Source organism: Meleagris gallopavo, chromosome 1, assembly GCF_905368555.1.
Source record: "Meleagris gallopavo chromosome 1, MGAL_WU_HG_1.1, whole genome shotgun sequence".
Lineage (NCBI taxonomy): Eukaryota > Metazoa > Chordata > Aves > Galliformes > Phasianidae > Meleagris > Meleagris gallopavo.
Genome location: NC_139404.1, coordinates 37,281,925 through 37,303,539, shown reverse-complemented (window position 1 = coordinate 37,303,539; position 21,615 = coordinate 37,281,925). Strand labels below are relative to the sequence as shown.

The 21,615-nt window shown below is 42.8% G+C and overlaps 2 protein-coding genes across 2 annotated transcripts; both read right to left on the bottom strand.

Annotated features, from left to right (window-relative positions):
- Nucleotides 1-1,523: 1,523 nt before the first annotated feature.
- LOC100550421 (glioma pathogenesis-related protein 1-like) lies at nucleotides 1,524-10,146 on the bottom strand. Its single transcript, XM_003202092.5, has 6 exons — nucleotides 9,826-10,146; nucleotides 6,917-7,162; nucleotides 4,672-4,781; nucleotides 3,691-3,773; nucleotides 3,151-3,177; nucleotides 1,524-3,068 (listed from the first exon to the last, which is right to left on the bottom strand). The coding sequence occupies exons 1-6, from the start codon at nucleotides 10,003-10,005 to the stop codon at nucleotides 2,917-2,919; spliced, it is 798 nt and encodes a 265-aa protein (XP_003202140.1). The 5' UTR covers nucleotides 10,006-10,146; the 3' UTR covers nucleotides 1,524-2,916.
- A 2,952-nt stretch (nucleotides 10,147-13,098) lies between these two features.
- On the bottom strand, nucleotides 13,099-20,719 carry LOC100551190 (glioma pathogenesis-related protein 1-like). The gene is made up of 6 exons (XM_085221503.1): nucleotides 20,401-20,719; nucleotides 18,300-18,545; nucleotides 17,775-17,887; nucleotides 16,739-16,821; nucleotides 15,824-15,850; nucleotides 13,099-15,736 (listed from the first exon to the last, which is right to left on the bottom strand). Exons 1-6 carry the CDS (start codon nucleotides 20,578-20,580, stop codon nucleotides 15,501-15,503), a joined length of 885 nt encoding a protein of 294 aa, XP_085077629.1. The 5' UTR covers nucleotides 20,581-20,719; the 3' UTR covers nucleotides 13,099-15,500.
- Nucleotides 20,720-21,615: the final 896 nt, after the last annotated feature.

Below are 21,615 nucleotides of genomic sequence, written 5' to 3'. Positions count from 1 at the left end.
TCGGCGGAGCCCGAAGCCAGTAAGGAGGAGCTGAACTGGATTCAGGGGAGGTGCAAGGAGGGAGAGTCCTCTCTTATATTTTGGACCGAATGAGGCCCCTTTTACTGCAGAAGGTCCCTGCAGCAAATTTCTGTTTGCTAAAATTAAGTTATATCTTCCATGATGTGAAGGGCTGTTTGACTTTGTAGGTTGGCCTTTTATTTCAGGAACCTGCTAATTAAGTGATTGTTTTCCAGCTGGATCAACCAGCTGCATAGTTGCCTGAGTCGCAAAGCAGGAAAATATACGTTAGCTTGGTGGCAGCCTGGCCTTAAAATGCATATATGTACTTCCATGAAAATGAGTGTTTTGAACTTTGGTTCCCCAGCTGAGGTATCTATGTAGATTGGGCATCAAAACCCCAACCACAGTAGAACTTGCTTGATTTCAGGGAGTCTTGTTCTGTTTTCATGAGATGAAAGGGTTATGTTTAATCTTTTTTTGGTTGTTATGGCTGCTGAGTTTCAGGGATTGGTGGTTAAACTTCTATTTAGTTAAACAGGAAAATATAGAAAGGCCCTTCATTCACGTAAGGAAGATAAACCAAGGATTTGTGTGCTTAGAATCTGTTTCTTGTGGTAACCATCTGCATTGGGCTCACTACAGTGCTTTTTGCACCTGTTCTAATGTGTCTTTAAAAAAAAAGAAAAATAAGTTTAGAAGGGCAAAGTAGTTGTTTTAGTATTTTTAGAACTAGTTTGAGATTTTGCAAACTATCTCCTTAAACTGATTTTAGAGTTTACAGAGTAGCAAAGAAGTACTCAATGGCTGTTTCTGTATTTTGCATTTATCATGTGAAAGTCACAGACGTATGCCATAAAAAGAATGTGAACAACTTGAGGGGGTTTAATCATCAGGAGTTAAATATCTGGATTTTGGGTGTCCTTAAAAAAATGAGATGCAGTTCTTGGTTAGCTTTGACTTCTTGACTTTCTGGATTTTTTGTTTGAAAGTTACCATGCTGTAGAATTTGTTGTTGGTTGGTTGTTTTTTTTTCCCCCATTAGCCCCAGTGATTTACAGTTTTTTTAATGAAGCTTTCTCTATGGAATTCCCTTCAAGCTGCTAAGGTATGTGTTTCAGTGGCAGCACTGTGAATGTTTTGAACTTTAAGGGCTCTGTGTTGGTTCTGTTTACTCTCCTGGAAACCAAGTGTAGATTAAACTTAGCAGGGGAGCATTCCTGCTGAGCTCGTTTTGCTCCCTGGACACAGCATTGTATGCGCTTTCCTTTCCTCCATTTCTTCTTGCATCAGTAGGTTCTTTCTGCACATGGGGCAGATGCTGGCATAAGAGCCCTTCTCTGCAAAAGGACACTGCAGAGTACGTCCTGCTGCCAACGTGTGCTGCTTATCGTCCTTGTGGGATTTCCAGATGGGAGTTTGCAGTACAGGAAGTGTGAGGCTTGAGTGGTTCTCAAGAAAGTGTGGCAAAAAGGCAAGTGGGAGTGAAAGTGGCTGCTTTTTTCAACAGATAGACCCGTGGCTTTGAATATTTAGTGAGGATTTATTTATTTATTTATTTATTTATTTATTTAACAAAATTATGTCTATGTTGGCCAGAACAGGTGCTGTGACACTGGTCACTGGTTGGCAGAAAAGAGGCTCTGGCACAAAGAAAGTGTAAATATAAGTGAAGGACAAGGAAGAGGATTAGGAATTCTGTCCCTGACCGCATTTACATTTTGGAAAATGATTTTATTCAGGACATGCTGTGATGCTGAGATGATTCAAGTACTAGCAGCTAACTGCATGGAAGAATAATGTCAGAAACTGGGTTGCAGTTGCAGTACTTCCAGGTGAGACTGACTCCAGCAGTGGCATCAGAGCAGGACCTGTGCAGCAACACTGACAGAAATGAGCAAAGACAGCACCACAGAAAGGAAGCAGCTGGGGGACTCCCCGGATTCCTGCATAGAAGCACCCAGCAGAATGGTGTGATGTATCGAAGGGGCCTGGCTGAACCCTGCCTGCTCTGGGGGCACAGCCTCATGGAGACTGGAGCTTGGCAGCCTCTGAGCCCAGGGCGCGACTTTGGGCACAGCATGATTTTATTTAGACCGCTGTACTGTTTCCCAGCATCATGTTTCTCGGCATTGTGCAGGCTGGAACTGAATGCATTTGTTTTGGGTTTGTGCACCAGTAGACCTTCAGATCAGGTTGCAGATACATGATCGCCATGCATGGGAGGAGGCAGGAAATAGTGGTTTATTGTTTGAAGCAGAAGTCAAAAACCTCATGCTCAGAAAAAGAAAAAAAAATAAATAAATAGGAGTTTAAGGTGGTGCAGAGTCACATTTAAACACGGGTGAAGCTCTGTGTCTTGGCAGAGATGACGTGTTTGAAAACAGATTCTAAGCAAAGAGAAATGCCAGTGGTCCCTGTGCACTGCGAAACGGGGAAATGCACTGCCTGCTGTGGGATGCACATGCTGGAACTCACCTGTGCCCAAAAATTATGAGGTAAAAAAAAAAAGCTATAAATGATAAAAGAAAATCTCTCCAGGCTGCCCAAAACCATGCTGCTGCATCTCACTGGAGGAATATGTGTGGAGAGAGCTCAATAGGCATAGAGGAGTCTACTCTGCTGGGCTGCAGACACCCCACTCCCTCCCTGGGAAGTGTGGGTGGCATACCCATCTCTGCCACAGTGTTCCACTTTGGAAAAATAAGCAGATAATTTAAAACCAGCTACTGATTCTGAACAATGAGAAGGCTCCTTATCAGCTCTGCCAGCTCCTCCATGAAATGGGGATGGTATTTCTATATTTCAGAATGATTTGTGGATGCAAACGACAACTCCATCCATCTCAGCGCTGCCAGTAGCTTAAGCACAGGGAGGGGACGAATCAACCTCAGTGCTGCCACAGCCTCCTGTGCATTACTTGGTGGCAGGTGCTATGGACCAGTATTTGGGTAGGATCCAAGTGGCTACAATAGTCAGAATAAGAAGTAACAGCCTTAAAACAACCACAGAGATGCAGTACTCATCACAGGCAGGTCTGTCCCAAGCTGGGTACCACCTGGAATCACCTGGAAGCAAAACAGATCAATTATTTCAAGTGTAACTGCACTGGGGACAACAAACCGAGGCAGTAATATCTGTGCTACTTACTAATGACTTTGTCACGCTCGGTGTTTCCTGGAGAGAGAAGAAGAAGTGAATGTAAGCAGCAAGCTTAGAATTTGCAAACAATGTGAGTTATGAAAGAGGAGAATTCGCTCACAGTGGGCTGACAAGAAATACAGTTGTGTTTCTTTCCAGGAAGAACCAAGGACCTGTAGACTTCCAGAGGGTGATTCTGGGGCTTTGCTGCAGAGAGCTCGATTGCATTTTACTGAGTGCCCCTGCCAGTGGCTGGCTGGAGAGGAATTATCCCTCAGGTACACTTTGTCACTTTTTTTTTGCCCAGCTCTCATGTTCAAGATTCACTTGTCTAGCTGACATCAAACAACCCCATCAGCCAGGAATCCCGTCATTCCTTGATGCTGGTATTTTAAAACCTCCTTGGGCATTACTGCTCTCTTGGTTCCTCATTGCATTTTTTCAGACAGTATTTGGGAATTGGAGATGCTGTGCTTCCTGCTAGTGTCTTCTTGCATGCTCCCTCTCTTTCTACATGTGCTTATGGAGGAGGGTGGGTTGTCTACTCACGACACAGATTGTCAGTGCACTGCTCGCCATTGCATTTGCTGCATGCTGCTCCTGTCTCGTATGGGTGCCGTCTGTAATTCCCACTGTGAAGGAAAATAACATTGCTTTGAAGCTGCCCTTATGAGGGGATGGCAATCCCTTCTGCTAATTTGCTTCTGAACTTGAGATTTTCTCTCCACCAGGACAGTGAACTGTGTCCTGGTCAGCCCTGCCTGACTGCCCTGCTCCCACCTAAACCAGGAGATGTCCAGGCTGCTCCATGAAGATTTTGGCAGGCAGTAAATATCCACAGTAAGGGCTTTGTACTCTATGCTCCCTGTGATCTCAAGGGCTGAGCAGATCAGGGCCTCAACCAGGACCAAGAAAGCATCCTGCCCTCATAAGCTGAGACCAAGGTTCAGCAGGTCCTTCAGAGCCTCTGTGTCTCTCTGAACCTCAGGCAGCAAATATGCTACTTACAATGCATACGAAGGATCTCTCAATGAAATTTTGTCTTGATGACACTTGAGCAGCCCAGCATCACATGTCCAAGCTCTCCTCTCGTACTAAAGCTTAGCCTGCAGCCACAAGCACTGCACACTTCAGTATTTACTCAAACCATTGATCAAGAGACTTGATTCTGCAGACAAATGCGTAAATATTTTCACACCTTGGATCTGCGCCTTGGCAACCATCTGGGGCCACCTCGGCACTGAGGAACAAGGGAACAGCCTTCAAATGATCACTTAGGTATGCTTATTTCAATGTCTTATATTTTACTCTTTCTACCAGCACCACTGCTTTTTGGCTACAATATATATCTCCCATTTACATCTATCCAAGCAATCCTTGTTTGAGTATGTTTCGTTCTCTGTTTTGAGGACCATTTCTACCCGTAAACACACAAAAAAAAAAAGGTCTGATCCTGTCAAATTGCACATTTGGGGAGGGGAGAAGGGGCAGGATCTGAATCCTCTAAAATATTTGTTTTGGAAACCTTACGCTGGCCCATAGTTGCAGACGAAGTGTGCTGCATTGGTTCCTGAGAAGTATGACACTGTGGGACAGAAGTGGACAGCACAGCCAACCTTGTAGCTTTGAGCCCAAACAACCTGCAAAGACAGACACAAGCATTGGTGGCTGAATATTTGGTTTAACAGCTACAGTTTTAGTGAAAAGCCTTGTCCTCCTCTATATTACACGACGGATGGGCTTTGGAGTGCTCCTTGGACATGATTTGCAGTGGCAAGCAATAGTGATGGATATCTAAATAATAGCTTGTTCTGAAGAACATCTGTTTTTTTTAACTAATTCACTAGATGTTTATTAATTTATTTGATGACCAGAGGTCTGGAGCACCTCCCCTATGAGGACAGGCTGAGAGAGCTGAGGATCTTCAGCGTAGAGAAGACTCTGGAGGACCTTATAGTGGCCTTCCAGTACCCAAAGGAGGCCTAAAGAAAAGCTGGGAAAGGACTTCTTAGAAGGGCATATAGCAACAGGATGAGGGAAAATGGTTTTGAACTGGAAGAGGGTAGATTTAGACTAGATATCAGGAAGAAATGATTTACTGTGAGGGTGATGAGACATTGGAACAGGTTGCTCAGTGAGGTGGTGGATGCCCCTCCCTGGAAGCATTCAAGGCCAGGCTGGATGGGGCTGTGAGCAACCTAGTCTAGAGGGAGGTGTCCCTGCCTATAGGGGATTGGAACTAGGTGATCTTAAAGGTCCCTTCCAACCCAAACCATTCTATGGGTTTATGATTAAAATGGCTGAAAGAAAGAAAAATTGATTGTGACAGACAGTTTTCTTTTCTTGCAAAGGAGAAGGGGAAATCTGTCTCCTTTCCTTCATGGTAATCCATGATAGTTCTGCCTTTCCCACTGGAGGATATAAAATCTGTGAGGACAAGGCTGTTTGCTGCCTTCTACAAGGGTTTACTGCACAGGCAAATGACCAAAAGGCAGGGGGCTACAGGAAAAACAGGGAGAAAGAGCACATCCAGATTGCAGTCTTGCCTTCTATGATCATGAGCATGACTGACATAACAGAGACAAGAGCATCAGATCTTCTTATGATCCTCTGTGTAGCATGAGTTATCCAATTCAACTCAGCACTGTATATCGTATTTCCTTTTCCAAAGGGGAGCCTGCCCCTTGTTGTTTGCCAGGTCCATGAACAGGACATGTTCCTCAGGGTTCTGAGAGTGTTCTCAGCACAGTAACAACCAGAGGCTGCCCATGACACCAGAGGTGGACAACCGCATCCCTGAGGATGGTGAGGGGGAAACAGCAGGAGCCAAATCACACACAGAATCACAGAACTAGCCCTTGTATTACTCATGGTGCTGTGTGGAAGCTACCTGCCAGAGTGGGGACTTTGTCCCACCATGCACTGCAGCCTACAGCCACTGCCTGATTTTCAGCCACTGCTGGGCTAACCTTGGTTGTTTGATCTCTGTCCTGTTTTATTCCTGGAAACAAACTACAGCTGGAGTATTAAAAAAATAATGCAGTGGAACTCTTCTTCTCTAAAATGCGACGTGAGAACATCTCATGCACACAGGCACAAAAGAGTTACTACGGCACTTTGAATTCACTTCATTGAGACTTCAACAGAAATTTAGAATTTTTTTGTCAGAATTGCAAGTCCAGTTCGTAAAACCATAGGATCATAGACCCATTAAGGTTGGAAAGGACCTCTAAGGTCATCTAGTCTAGCCATCCACTCATCACCGCAATATACACTGAACCATGTCCCTAAGTGCTGCATCTCCATGTTTCTTGAAAATTTCCAGGGATGGTGATGACTCCACCATTTCCTCAGATAGCCTATTCCAATACTTCACCTCTCTCTCTGGGAAGAAATTCTTCCTAATATCCAAGGTGAGCTTCCCTTGATGCAGCTTAAGATCATGACCTTTTGCTTTGTCACTGTTACCTGGCAGAAGAGGCCAAGGCCAACCCCACCTCACCACAATCTCCTTTCAGGCAGTTGTACAGAGCGATAAGGTCTCCCTCAAGCCTCCTCTTCTCCAGACTAAATAATCTCAGTTCCCTCAGCCATTCTCCATAAGACCTGTGCTCCAGGTCCCTCAACAAATTTGTTGCCCTTCTCTGGACACTAGGCTCCATGGCCTTGATATATTTCTTGCAGTGAGAAGCCCAAGACACAGTACTCAAGGTGCAGCCTCAGCAGCACTCAGTACATCTAAACTTGACAGAGTTGGACAAGTGTGATGCCTTACCTGTGTGTAATGGCCACATACTCTGCTACATCTATTGCTGGCGTATGTGTAGTCTCCGACCTCTTTGTACCAAGAGGTGATGGCTCCCTGCACCGAAAAAATTGAAAGTGAGCCAGTCCAGAGATTTTCTCCAACAGGGGTAAATCTGGGGTGAGCCTGCCCTGGCTCTTGGAGGTATATGTTATGTTTAAACTCGCATCTCTTTGCCCAACCTCTTGCAGTCTTTGCCAAGTCTGGATCCCAACTCTGCAAAATAAAGACAAGTAACAATGACTTGGTTATCTTAGCAATGCAGTAGTGCTGAACAGATTTTGGAGAAGGTGAGTCTATACACTGCAAGTTTGTTTGTTTGTTTCTGCTGAGACTTCGAGTGCTGTATAGTAGACTGACTTGTAAGTTCTAATGGGAATCTAATCGCTCATTAAACATGGGGAAGATTTTGGAGAGGTGGACAATTGTGTCTGACATGCTTGTTGGATGCCAAGACTTGTGCATCAAAGTGTCTGGAGCACAATATACATTTTTAGGCTGTGCCACTTAAGGGAGAATGTTAATTTAACCTTAAAAAAATGTATTTATAGAAAGCCTGGAAGAAGAGGGTTGTGCTTTCTGTTCCAAACTGTCTGAAATCTCATGCAGCCTCACAGATTAGGGCCACAGCTTGCTGGTCAAGTCACAAACATGCTGGGAGTTTTGAAACAGTCTAAACTCAGGGAATTTTGTGGCTTCACACACTGGCACTGAATTCATATTTGTGGAATCACTCACTCACTTGCAATTCAGTCCAACAGAGAGCTATTGAGTTATATGAATGTCTTTTGTTTGCACTGGAGGCATTGTCCGATTCCACTGGGTTTTCTTGTGTACACAATCTGATTGAGCAAGCAGTGTTGTACCTCCTGGAAAACACAGCTCTTGGAGCCCTGCTTAAGCAATGTGTCATGAAAATTAAGCTGTTCAGTACTGCTGGATAATTTCTGATTGGGCTTTTGTAAAAAAATAAGACTTCCTTATTTATCCTTCTGTGTATGGATTAAAAATCTCTCAGTTGCCTCTGCAAACAATAGGATCACCAGAGAAACTGTTTCGATCTGATCGTGACTGAGGAAAGATTTGGAAGTTGCTGAATTTCATGCCTATGTTTTACATAATATAGTTTTTTTGTACTGAAGATGTCTAAATTTTTTTTTTTAATTTTATGCTATGAATAAGTAAGGAGAAATTGCCAGGTGACATCAAAATAGATCTACAAAGATTTGAAAATATTTTGTAACCACTGTCTTCCAATTCTCCCTATGCCAATTATTTGGGAGAAGTGTTGTCTTACAAAACTAAAACATAAATAATAAGTCTAAAAACTCAGTACATGGAATAATAAAGGTAAACTTGGGAGCAGGGGCCTAAATGCAATTGAAGATCTGATGTTTCCTTAGATGATAACTTTGAAGGATGATTAACAAAATCTTGCTTTGTTCAGGCATTATCTCCCAGTCCTAGCATTGCTGCAAGCTGAGACAGAGGCTGCAGTCTACATTTTGGCAATGCTGTGAGGTCACAAGCAGAAGACCGTGACAAAAGCTTTGTGATAGCAGTTGATAGGTTAGTCCTCCACAGTCCCATTTTTCAGACTCTGGAGAGTTCGCAGCCCTCTTTTCTTCTTCATCCTGTACTAGTATTAATAATAACAGCTGTATTACAAATGTAGCTGGTTAGGCTTTGTCGCTTGTGCTTAAAGGAGTTTCTGTCTTGCATTTAGTTTTAAAAAGTATTTTTTTCCCAAAGGATGGAAATGCCTTGAGTTCATATCCTTCATTTTTATGCATCTAGATGGACAGTTATCAGCAGGAAACAGAAGTGTTCTGAGAAATAAAAAAGTTTTCTTGTTTTCCTCATTTTTGTAGTGCTAAGGTCAATTACAACAATAAACATACATGCTCTTTTCAATTCCAATACTTCTACTTTTCTCACTGATTTTATAATGTATTATACTGCTTTATTCTTACTGGGAGAGGTCATACCCAAGACTAGTTTTTTTGCAGCACTTTAAAAGAAAGCTGCCATTATTTTAGTTCTTCTTTTCTTTGTGGTGACCTGTCTTTGTTTGCTTTTTTTTTTTCCCTCTGGTTCCAGATCTTCAGCTTTTCAAAAGAAAAATCAGGCACAAAATCACTGAAATTCTAAAAAGATGGATACTGCTCATAGCAAGATTCTGTTAATGTAGAGCTAGTGAAGCAGCTTAGAAAAAGTTTTAGAAAAGATCTGGAGCAATATGCAGTGGAGGTTTGGGATCCTAATGCCCCACTAAAGCTACTTCCCAGGGCTGGGGTTCTTTTGAATCACAACATACTGCCTTTTGCATGATGGCTGCAGCCAGAGATGGGCACCACAGTGCAGGACCAATGCCTCCAGCTATTGCTGCTGCTGCACTTGTTTTGGCTTCCTTTGCAGTCCAGCACCTAGGAGCTGCAGCTAACAGCTCTCCATTGGCTCAAGCTGCTGAGATCTTTGCAAAGAAAGCTAAAAGCAAGCTCTCCAAAGACATTTGGCAATGTTTTCTGCACTTGCCAACTCAAGTATGAAAGGTTGTGCTAAGGTTTGCACATAAATCACACTCCAGGCTGCTAAACTTCGATGCCTTGTAACGAGGAGCCTTTTCACAGCACTTTTCACAGTGCTGTGGGTTGAAATGTTGAGTTTGGAATGAAAAAACTAAGTCAGGCAGAGCTACACACATATCTGATTGTATAACATCATCCAACAATCAGAGCCTTATCTTCTGCTTTAAAGAGGAACTGCAGCTATGATCCCAGGAGTTGGTTTCTTTTTCATTTTTTTACGTTTGATTAGAAAAATCATCTTTAACAACTGTAAACACCACACTTGCATGTAAACTGTGAATATCCCCTTACCATGTACAACATGTTGCTGGCTGGGGGGCTCACTCCAGACCGGAATCTGTTGTGCGTTCTCACACATTCCTCAATAAACTCTGCATCTCCAATATCAGGCAACGTCTCCGGTTGATAGAAGCCAGAAGAAAGGCAGAAATGCAATAAAGCCAGCACACAAGTGAAAAATCTGCTTATCATGTTACTTAGCCTCCAGTCTGTCAGCTTGAAGAACAGAACACTTCAGCTGCGTCAGGTGGCTTTAGCTCTCCTTGCAGCTTGTGGGCTTGTGTTGCTTGGAAGGCTTGTGGGCTGGACTTGTCTTAGCCATGGTAATTGACTGCAGCACATGTCACAGGAAATGAGTCATATTTCAAGAGCGTTGCTATGAGAATAAGGAAATTAAGCTACGAATTCACATTAAAGCCGCAGAATCTTTTTCTCTCTTCTCTTTCACTGCAGTGGGCAAGCTTCTTGTCTCCTAGCCCTAGGGCTTCTTTGTTTTTGTAACCTCCCATCCATAGCAATCACAATGGGTTACAAGAACATTTTGGACAATTTTTCTGCTTCTCATAAAAACAGCATTGCTGTTAAGTCTGCTGTTCTGAGACAAAATGCAATGAGACATAATTGATCTGAATTAAATCTTTTACTATAGCAGAGCAGTCACTTTGGCTGTACTTGCAGTTATTGGCTAAGAAGTGTGACTTAAATGTACTATGCATACTAATGGGTTTCTTCTGTGATCACTTGCTTGTGGTATTTGTTGCTCCCAAATTTTCCTCCCCAACTTTAGCAATTCATGAATCACTCCCCGTGACCCAAGCCTACAGTGGAGCTGTGTGCCACAGAGATTGGTGCTGCCTCATGCTAGGTGCCCAGCACCCACAATGGGCTTTTCACCCAGCAGCTGCTGTCCCAGTCACATTGCCTCATGTACCCAACACCCCCTGCCCAGACCCGCCACCATCACCACCCTTTCCTCACACTGCCTGTAACTATAATCTCTCCACCAAGCTCAGGATCCTTTCTGTGAACCAACTTGGACATCTTCATGGGAATGAAGTTGGATTTCTTCCCACTCCATGTTTCATTTTAGGAATTTGCAACTTTGGAATACTTAGTTGTAAGTCACAGTTACCACTTCTGTGCATGCGATGCCATAAACGTTGGCCTTGGTCATAGCAAGTTATGCTGTGGGCCTACAGAAGCAGCCCCACCACCACACATTATGTGCCATGGGTTGCACATCTCAGCTTTTTGGGGGAGACTGTTTATGGGCAAGAACGCCCTCTGAGGGAATCATGTGCAGGAAACACCATGCTCCCAACTTCACTACAGATTACTTCTTAAAGAAGAATAATAGGGTGGGTTGGCCCCTGCCAGCAGTAAAGCACCCTGTATGAATCCTCTGTTTTTGGCTCAAAGCTTGCTTCCTGAGGTATTTCTTGTGATAAAACTGACTTGTCTAGTAGATGAGTGATGGGTGTTGCATGTGGCAATCAACATCACTGTGTGGACAATTTTACAATTTGAAAGCATTTCTTTGGAGCTGTTTGCCTTTGGAAGAGAGTGCTCAGGACTGTTTACTGGCAGAAGATCTAGCCTGTGACCAAGTAACTCCAGCTTGCTATGGGAGACTGGGGAATGATACCATTGTATCCTGTGAAGGCAAGATACAAGTTAGCACCTCCCTGTTCCCTCTTATCTGGTGGCAAGGCCCAGAAGATGGGAAAAAAGGAGTTTCTGCTGAGATCCCAGATCCAGAAGCTGCCACTCAAAGGAGAGCTGACTCGACGACTTTGGACTTATAAATAAGTTGGTTCCACCATTGAGAAGTCTCCATCACCATCGCTGTGGTGACTATCATTGTCAACGGAACAATGCTCGATGACCCACCATTACTGAAGACCGAGCTACGAACCACACTGGATCCATGGTGGTGACTATCTCCCTCTTGCTTCCTATAAAGACTCCTTGCTTCTTTCCTATCTTTTCTATTGCCCTTCTTCCCTTCCCCATCACCCTATTTCATAATAGTGTCTGTCCTCCCCTTCCCTATCACCCTGATTAAGATTTGTAATAAACTGGTTGGACCAACATTTGAACCATTTCTTCTTAATCTCACACCAGGTATACAGATATCAAAGAACCTCCTCTCCCTCCTATAAATTGGAGTGAGACACACCCACACAGCCACTTGCTCAGTCCCCATTCCCAGCAGAATGGAGGAGAAAGCAGAAATGAGAAAACTCATGAGTCAGGATAAATACAGCTCAACAGAAGTGGAGATGAAGGAGAAAAACAAACAAACAAAATAACAAGTGCTGTGAAGGCAATCACCCTCATAGACAGATATATAGGCGCCCAGTCTGTGAGCAGTGGCCACCCTGGAAGAAACCCCTGCCTCTTCTTCCTCTACTCTGGATTTCATTTCTGACCACAATGTTACACAATGTGATATATCCTTTGGCCAATTCAGGTCAACTATCCTGTCTGTTAAATGCAAACAATAATAAATGCATGCATATATATTCTCTAAGTCTTTATTTAAACCCTTTAATTTAAATCTTTACTTATCTCTTAGTATGAAAGATGGCAGCAGACAAGAACTGACAATGGTCAAATTAAATATGTATTTTCTTACATGGTAAGAAAATTTTAACAAAATTTTAATTTTGACATTTTAACAAAAGCCTGAATACCTGGGGCTCATTTTCTTTGTGTGATGCCACATTCCTTGTGAGCTACATTGTGGCTCAGAATTTGAGATACTGTGTTCACAAACAGTATATCTAAGATAAAGGAGGAGAAACATTAATAGCAGTTACACATGCTAATTTCAGCCAGTATTTCTTAACTTGAAGCATGGCTGGGTTTGTTTTCCTTTGCTAACAGAGGTATGTAGGAACAATAGGTGGTTGAGGCCAAAAGACTCTAAAAACAAACTGAAGCCACCAGTGATTCAGGCTTTTTGAATGAGGCTGAGATCTTCACTTCTGAACCAGAACCTGTTCTGAGACCACCTCATTTCTCCCACATCTGGCTTTCCTCCCCACTCCCCACTGCCTCTCTCTGCCAGCTCAGGGTGGATGTTACCTATTCCGCATGTCAGGTTTTGTCACCTTCAAACGTCCTAATATTAGGTTTCTTCCACTGGCACTCAATTTTAAACCTCGCTCTATCAATCTTCACCTGTATTTTTTGAGCTACACAGGACAAAGATTAGCTCTGAGAGAAGAATGGAATGGTACCACTGACAATAGAATAACTTAAATGGAGACTAACACATACAGGCTTAGTAAAGGACAAGCTTTATTCTTTCTCTTCTTTAAAAGTAATACATAGTTAAATCTCCAATATCGAGAAAAAATGATGTTTGGGATAATTGAAATTTAATGAAAATGAGTTATTGCTTCTTTTGGATTCAGAGTTAAGTTCAACTCAAAAGCTGAAGGAGCACTTGGACGATGCTCTCAGACATAGGTTTTGATAGAATCATAGAATCACAAGGTTGGAAAGAACCTACAAGATCATCTAGTCCAACTATCCTCCCATTGCCCTTGCTACCACAAGCACCAAACCATATCTCGTAGCTCCTCATCCAGAAGTCTCTTGAACACTGCCAGGGATGGCAACTCCACTACCTCCCTGGGCAGGCCATTCCAGTGCCTGACCACTTCTCTGAGAGAAAAAGTTTTTCCTTATGTCTAATCTAAATCTCCCCTGGCAGAACTTGCAGCCATTTCCTCGGGTCCTGTTTGTTGCCTGGGATAAGAGGCCAAACCCCTCCTCATCATAACCTTCCTTCAGGAAGTTGTAGAGTGCAATAAGTTCTCCTCTGAGCCTCCTCTTCTCCAGACTTAAACAATCCCAGCTCTCTCAGCTGCTCCTCATAAGATTTGTGCTCCAGACCCCTCACCAGTTTTGTTGCCCTTCTCTGGACACGTTCCAGGGCCTCAATGTCTTTCTTGTAGTGAGGGGCCCAAAACTGAACACAATACTTGAGGTGCAACCTCACCAGTGCTGAGTACAGGGGGATGAACACCTCCCTGCTCCTGCTGGCCACACTATTTCTAATGCAGGCCAGGATGCCATTGGCCCTCTTGGCCACCTGGGCACACTGTTGGCTCATGTTCAGCTGAGCAATCAACCAACACCCCCAGGTCCCTTTCCTCTTCACAGTCATCCAGCCACTCATCCCCAAGCCTATAATGCTGCATGGGGTTATTGTGGCCAAAGTGCAGGACCCAACACTTGGCCTTGTTGAACCTCATCCCATTCACCTCAGTCCAGCCATCCAGTTTATCTAGATCCCTCTGAAGGGCCTCCCTACCCTCAGGCAGATCAACACCACCTCCCAACTTGGTGTCATCTGCAAACTTACTGAGGGTGCACTCAATCCCCTCATCAAGGTCATCAGTAAAGACATTAAACAAGATGGGCCCCAGCACTGACCGCTGGGGGATACCACTTGTAACAGGGTCACCAGTTTGACTTAACTCCGTTAACCACTACCTGTTGGGCACAGCCCTCTAGCCAGTTCCTTACCAAAAGAAGGGTATACCTGTCCAGGCCACGGACAGGCCAGTTTCCCCAGGAGAATACTGTGAGAGACTGTGTCAAAGGCTTTGGTGAATTCTAGGTAGACTACATCAACAGCCTTTCTCCCGTCTATCAGTCTGGTCACCCAGTCGTAGAAGATGAAGTTGGTCAAGCATGAGCTGCCTTTCATGAACCTGTGCTGGCTGGGCCTGATCCCCTGGATGCCACGCATGTGCCATGTGATCTCACCCAAGATGATTTGCTCCATAACTTTCGCGGGTACCGAGGTCAGGCTGACAGGCCTGTAGTTCCCTGGATCCTCCTTATAGCCCTTCTTGTAGATGGGAGCCACATCAGCAAGCCTCCAGTCCTCTGGGACCTCTCCAGATAACCAGGAGTGCTGGTTCAGGCACTCCTTTCAGATGGAGACCTGAACGACCATACTTCCGGCCAGGCCGTCTGTCTGGGACACTCTTCTTGGAATAAGCCTACTGTCTGGTGGAGACCATGTTTAGGCCTGCAGTTCCCGAGAACCTCCGCGTTCTCAATGGGCAACAATGGTTACTCACCTGGTGTGCTCTGTGTTCCCTGAGGCTATTTAAAGCTTATCAGCAGGTGCCAAAGTCAAGGGTGAGTGATGACATGTTCCTAGGATATTTAAACTGTGCTAAGAATGTGCCAGCTCCACTCCTTGCTGGATTCAAAAAAGCCTTAAAAAGAGCTTTTTTGTTGGCCTTTTTCACTTCAGACCCCCTGATTTTTTGGTGGTCCTGCATGGAGCTGGAAGTTGGACTCAATAATCACTGAGGTCCCTTCCAACTTGGGATACTCTTTGATTCTATGATTCAGATATATCTTTGTGATGCTCCAGGTTTCCAGAAGGCTTATTAGCATATACAGCAGTACACTGCCTACATGGTCCTTCCAGCAAACTACCCCTGAAACAGAACTAAGAGGCTCTTACAGATGTAGAAGCCACGCTAATAAATTACAGCAACTCCATGCACAGCCATTTAAATCTTGCCCTGAATGCAGAAGCATTTTGCATTCGATAAACATCACAAAGTATAGCAGAGATGACTAACTGTTTTTTATCAAACATGCAGTTCTCTAATGGAATGGTATAATCACTATCAGTATCTTAACAATCATTACACATACATACACATGTGTGGAAACCACCCCTGTGCTAAACGAACACCTACAGCACTCAGTACCAAAAATAGTGGCCTTAAAATCAAGACACTAACACAGTAGGGGTCACAGGAAGAATGCAGTTGCCCAGCTGTGGGTGTGTGGGCTGGAGGCCGAGGGGTTGGAGGCTGGGGGGGACGGGGCCGCGGTGGCTGGGGCTGAGTGTCCCAGTCCGGATACCAGTTGGTATAACCTAAAAAAGAATAAAGAAATGACTGCTAAAGCCTGATCAACTTAGCCATATTCATAACAAAACAATGAAAAGCAATCGAATACATACTTATAAGTTTCTCACGTTCTGCATTTACTGTGGAGAGATCAGAAAAAAGATATCAATGCAACAGTCTTTGTCCTATAGGAGAATATAGCAAAACTGGTTGTAGGATCTAGCACTGAACTAACAGAAGCTCTCTTTTTCCTCTCCCTCCCCCTAGTCTTTGTGATGCTGATAGCCTTTCTGTGGCCTGTCAGCCTGTGACTTCAAAATGAATCAGCTAGAACATCACAGAACGAAAACGAATAGCAAATGCTCAATTATTTTTACAGCTGAAGCTATCTAGAGTCTGGCTAGTAGAGAACATCTCCTGTAAAACACTGCACAAGGGTAATATTTAAGACACTGTTGCATGCCTGTTACTCTCTGACTATTTAAAACACTGTTTCTGACTAATTTGGGACTGGGTGAGACAATTAAGATCCACGTCTGCAAACTGCTGTGGGAAAACAAGCTCTCATTGCTCTGTTTCAGAAAATTCTAACACTTAAAGTATTTTTCAGTATAGTCTCATTATTGGTTCAGAACTATAGTTTTCTGGAAAATGTGTTAGGACATATAAAATGAATGGAAAAGTTAAATATACTATTTCTCCTAGTGAAAAAAAATCAGATGGGAATATTTGTTGGGTATATCTTAGTTTTTTGACTTCCCTATCAGATAAAAGGTAAAAAGTAATCTAATTGATACATCTTTGATGTATCAATTGATTAGAAACTCTGCTTTGTACCTCCAGAAACCTTAAATTACAAAATATTCCAATTGATAACTTCACATTCTATCCTAACCTGACTTCAGTCCTGTGGTGGGCTACAGACCCACTACATACTTAGTGCAAACTGACCCACTACTGTATTTTTACTGATACTCATGACACCACTATTTCTATGCAATCTCCTTAATGAATCACTTTGACCTTACCACAGAGATTGCCTAGACACTGGTCGTTACTGCATCCACTACATGGTCGTCCTGCTTTATAAGGCTTTGTTGGGTAATTCCCCCTGAGGAGAAGAACAGTATTTTGTTAGCTCAGTCTTTAGAAGAGCAATTTAAACACACATGCTAGAATAATATATATTGGGAAGCTATTATTGGGCAAAACAACCCTTATCCAAAAAAGGATAATTATCACTATTTGAAATTCCACTTAGGTGAGACTCATACACTCACTGACATGGGGAGGTTTCTTGTGCAATGCTGTACTATTCAGACCAAGTATATGGGAATCTGCTTTTAGCCCCTTGTTACCCATCTGTATTTTTTAAAAATCCATAAAATATATGTCTAGAAGACATGTCTAGAATATGTCTAGAGATGAACTTGAGCACTGTCTTCCTTTTATACTAGAATCAGTGAATAATTTAGTTTGGAAAAGGCACTTAAGATAACAAAGTTCAACCATCAACTAACACTACCAGGTTCAGCACTGACCCTTGCCCCTTAATGCCATGTCCACACATCTCTTAAATACCTCCAGGTACAAGGACACCACCATCTCCCTGGTCAGTAATGCCTGACCACCTTTCTACACATAAATTCTTCCTAATATTTAATCTAAACCTCCCCTGACACAACTTGAAGCTATTTCTTCACATTCTATCAATTGTCGCCTGAGAAGAGAGACTGACATTCCACTCACTGCAACCTCCTTTCAGGTAGTTGTAGAGAACAATGAGGTCTTCTCTCAATCTCACTTTGTCCAGAAAATGGATTTTATTCCATTGCTGACAGCACGTGCTTTCTGCCAGGATCTGCTCGTCTGCTTTTATAGAGAGTGATTTTCTGCAGCTCAGACTGCCCAGCACCTCATGCTCTAGATGTCAGGGAACCAGATTGGTGGACATAGCTTCTGAAATTTGTTATAATGCTCCTGCCATTGGTAAAATCTGATGTTGTTAGTTAAAGCACATTTAAAAACAAAAACATGAAACCCCAAATGTCATAATTGACTTACGCTGGCCCATAGTCACAAACAAAATGCGCCACATTGTTGAATCCTTGAAGATTGTGAATTCTAGGGCAGAAATGAACTGCACAGCCAACTTTGTAACTCGTTGCCCAAACAACCTGAAGAGAAAAGTGAAACATGTGATGCACCTGTTCCGGGTCTGTAAAAGCAACCAGAACCAGAATTCACAGTATTGATGAATGAATTGGTGACTGAGTGGAATGATCTTGTGAAAGTTTAAAATGGGTAACACTGACAACCCAAAGTGTGCCTGAGACCAATGACTGATAGGTGGTCTAGCAGCTATTGCCTGACTCCCTCAGAAGCCTGACATTGTCAGGGAGATAATCTCTTCCAACCATTAATGAAACAGAGCTCAGACAGACCTGCAGATGAGAATTTATTTCCAATCTCATTAAGCACTAGCATATGGGGTAAAAACCCTGCCATAACTTGTGTTCCAAAGCAGTCTGGTCCATGTCTGCACTTTTTAAAAAAAACATAATAAATCACTGAGCACAGAAGACTCACCTGGGTGTAGTGACCACACTTGTCAGTGCAGTGACGGGTGTTGAAATCGTAGCTGCTGACTTCATTAAACCAATCAGTCAGAGCTACGTGCACAGAAAAGATGGTGGCAGTGCCAGTCCAGATGTTTTCTCCAATAGATGTAAAGGTAGGGTGCATCTTCTGTGGTATTTTAAGGTAGATATTGTGCTCAAACATGCACCTCTTTGCCCATGCCTTGGCAGACTTAGCTAAAGCAGGGTCCCAGGACTGTAGAAAGAAGTGAAAATACAGTGTAACCTGAACTGCAATGAGTTAGTTGGATTCAAGTATTCTTAAAGAGAAGATAGCAGTTTTTTTCCCTTGCATTCAGCTTCTTTGTCTTGTCATTTCTACTCTCAAAGCAAGAAATTCTCTTCTTCTTTCTCCCTCAGATATTACTGGACATGTAGCACCTCTCACTGTTCTGTAGTACAAGACTTGTTACAATGCTTAGAGCTGGACTGCGATGTTTAAGCTGCCATGTCGGCATGGAGACTGGTCTGTGAGACTTGCAGAAAGATTTATGCCACCAGGCAATAAAATGGCAAGTAAAAGTAGGTATGGAAAAATAAGTAAGTTAAAATAAGTAAGTGAAGGGATGTGAGAAAAAAAAAAAAAAAGAATTTTAGCTTTGTGTTCGTAATGATAGGTTTGGAGCTGACCATTACTACTGATAAATCAATGCTGAGTAATACTATAAATGATGAAGTTTTAGAAATTCCTTGAGAAGGAATGGAGAATGAAAAAAAAAATATAAGTACACCACTGTGGAAGTCCTGTTAAAAACTGTGCACAGTACCTCACTTTAAGAAGGAGACATTGGAACTGGAAGGGATGCAGAGAACATAGGGGAGCAAGATCATCCTAACAATGGAAGGCTTTCATAAAGCAACATCCTACACAGTAGCTTTTATCTTGTGTTAAGTATGCAAACAAGCAATGATCACTTGCTCTTTCCAATACTGGCACCAGAGCCTATCAGAGGAAGCTAGTAGTTAACAAAAGCAAATAGAATGCTGGGAGATATCATCACGTAGCTTATAGGTAGACTGTGCAGCTCTTTGCTGCGAGTTGTTAGGGATGATAAAAACTTGCAGAGGCTGAAAAAAGTCATGCAAGGAAAATCCATTGTGAGCTTTCGAACACAACAGAACAGGTTTCTTTATATTTGTCTTTTTCTTATTCCAGCATTGCTGGATCTTTGGTCCGAGCAGCTAAGTTTGCTCTGGTGCTTTTGCATTATCAATTAAATATAGATAGATTTAACAAAGTTCCAAGAAATTAAAATCATGAGTAGTATGAATGTTACTTCTTTGCTGTGATCTTCCTTACATAGAAATGACTCATAGCATTTTTGTGATTATGCATTTAGCTTCCTTTTCAGCTAAGCAGCACTGCCGGAAGGCTCAAAGTAATGATATGAGCTAACTGGGGTTATCTCCCCCACCTATCTGTCTTCTCCTTACACACTCCATTGGGCAAGCTAAGACTGATACACAGCCTGTTCTGACATCCATTACATTTACGGGGAGATCTGCTTTCTAGTCCAGATACTAGCACCCCTGCTCTCCAAGTCCTGTTGCAGCAAATTAAGATGAGGCATCTATTTGAATGTCCAAGCAAATCTCTTTCTTCAGTACATTATTCTAGATTGGAAGAAACAAGGCAAGACACTAGATTTCCAATAAGCCCTGTGGTACAGATTGCCTTCCAGGATAATACCAAACAGATTTCTTGTAAGAAAACTGGACTAATATAAGGAAGATTACTGTCTCTCTCTGAAAAAGGTAAATGAAATGCTGAGAACTGAACATTATACATATTTTATTCAAATACAGTCTTTAGCTGTGGCTGACAATTAGAGCAACAATCTGTTCCTATACAAGAAATCTCCTTCCAATTAGTAAGATAGAACAGTACTGTGAAAATGAATTGCTTTCTATTTCCTAAGAATGATCATACATAGTACAGAAATCACTGACAAAAAGGGAAAGAAAAGCACAGAGGAAATGGAAACAAGGATGGTCTAAATCAGCAGCACCATCTTCATTAATTTTCAAATAGATCACAAAAGTCTCCTTACCATACGAAGCATATTGCTGGCTGGTGGATTCACTTTGGATCGGAAGTCATTGTGAACTCTCACACAGTCTTCAATGAACTTTGCATCTTCTATGTCAGGCAAGGGATATTGGTCATACGTATGACAGCAAGCAAAGAGATCAAGCAAGAACTGCACAGCAAAGAAAAAGGTGATTTTCATAATTCTTCAATGCTTTTGGTATTTTTTTAAAGTTTTTAAAAGAAGAATTGCTCAGGTGGAGTCAGTACTGCTAAGCTCTTCCTCTGTAGTCCTCTGGGTGTTGAAACACTTGAAAGTGTTTGTCAAAGCAACAGGAACTGAAACTGCTTCCTAAGATGAGGTTCTAACTGACATCACATCTGCTGGCTGTCCATGAAACAGACATCTGTCATGCATATCGCCAAGGGGCAACGTTAAAGATATGACTCTGTCTTTTCTTTGAGCGTGTTTCATTCTGGTTGATTGCCAAGCTGTTTGGTGGCTGTAGGTGCTAACTACAGAGGTGCTGCATAATGAGTTTGCTAAAACTTCTGTGAACCATAAAAATTCTAGCTATGATAAAACACAGATCTGCTGTTCATCTGATTTTCTTACATCATTATTTTGCAGGACCTTTCTTCCTTCTCAGAATTATTCTAGGAACAAACAGAATTAGCGAAACCGTGTACATTAAATTTCGACCTCACCAGAAGGAAAAAAGTTCCTAAGCAGCAGGAACAGACCTCCTGACCTTTTGGTTTGGTGTGTAGCAAAAGCATGACTTAGAAATCCCAGCTATGAATGCGTGTTGATTCTCCTTCAGTAGGCACCTGTGCTTATCTGATAGGCTGACATTATTGGAAGAGCCTTCTGTGCTCCCGGAAAGAGAACACTGTGGGATTAGTGCTCCTGGTGTAAAATTCCAAGCCTGATCCCTTCTTGGGGCAATAGGATGTGCACTGGTGGGATTTGTACTGTCTCGTCAATCCTTCCACAAGCTGGTTAATCTTTTTTTTCAAAACAGTGGTCCTCCAACTCCATCACATTTATATCTATCTATGCTATTCATAGGAGGCATATAACTATTTCTCTGTGTGCACACTAATTCTCCCCACCCACATCTTGGCCCAGCCATGATTTGCTGGCTGATTTCATGAAGATAGGGCCAGCTGCAGAAAGCAATGGTGTGGTGGGCATCTTCTGAGGCTTTGGATCTTCTGGGAGAGAAAGAAACAG

Coding starts and splice junctions, on each gene's coding strand:
- LOC100550421 (XM_003202092.5), bottom strand. CDS start 10,005: ATGATAAGCAGATTTTTCACTTGTGTGCTGGCTTTATTGCATTTCTGC. Junction 7,163..9,825: donor CCAGCAACATGTTGTACATG/GTAAGGGGATAT, acceptor TTTATTTTGCAG/AGTTGGGATCCAGACTTGGC. Junction 3,774..4,671: donor GTCTGCAACTATGGGCCAGC/GTAAGGTTTCCA, acceptor TTTCCTTCACAG/TGGGAATTACAGACGGCACC.
- LOC100551190 (XM_085221503.1), bottom strand. CDS start 20,580: ATGAAAATCACCTTTTTCTTTGCTGTGCAGTTCTTGCTTGATCTCTTT. Junction 17,888..18,299: donor AGTGTGGTCACTACACCCAG/GTGAGTCTTCTG, acceptor TTTTCTCTTCAG/GTTGTTTGGGCAACGAGTTA. Junction 15,737..15,823: donor AGAACGTGAGAAACTTATAA/GTATGTATTCGA, acceptor ATTCTTTTTTAG/GTTATACCAACTGGTATCCG.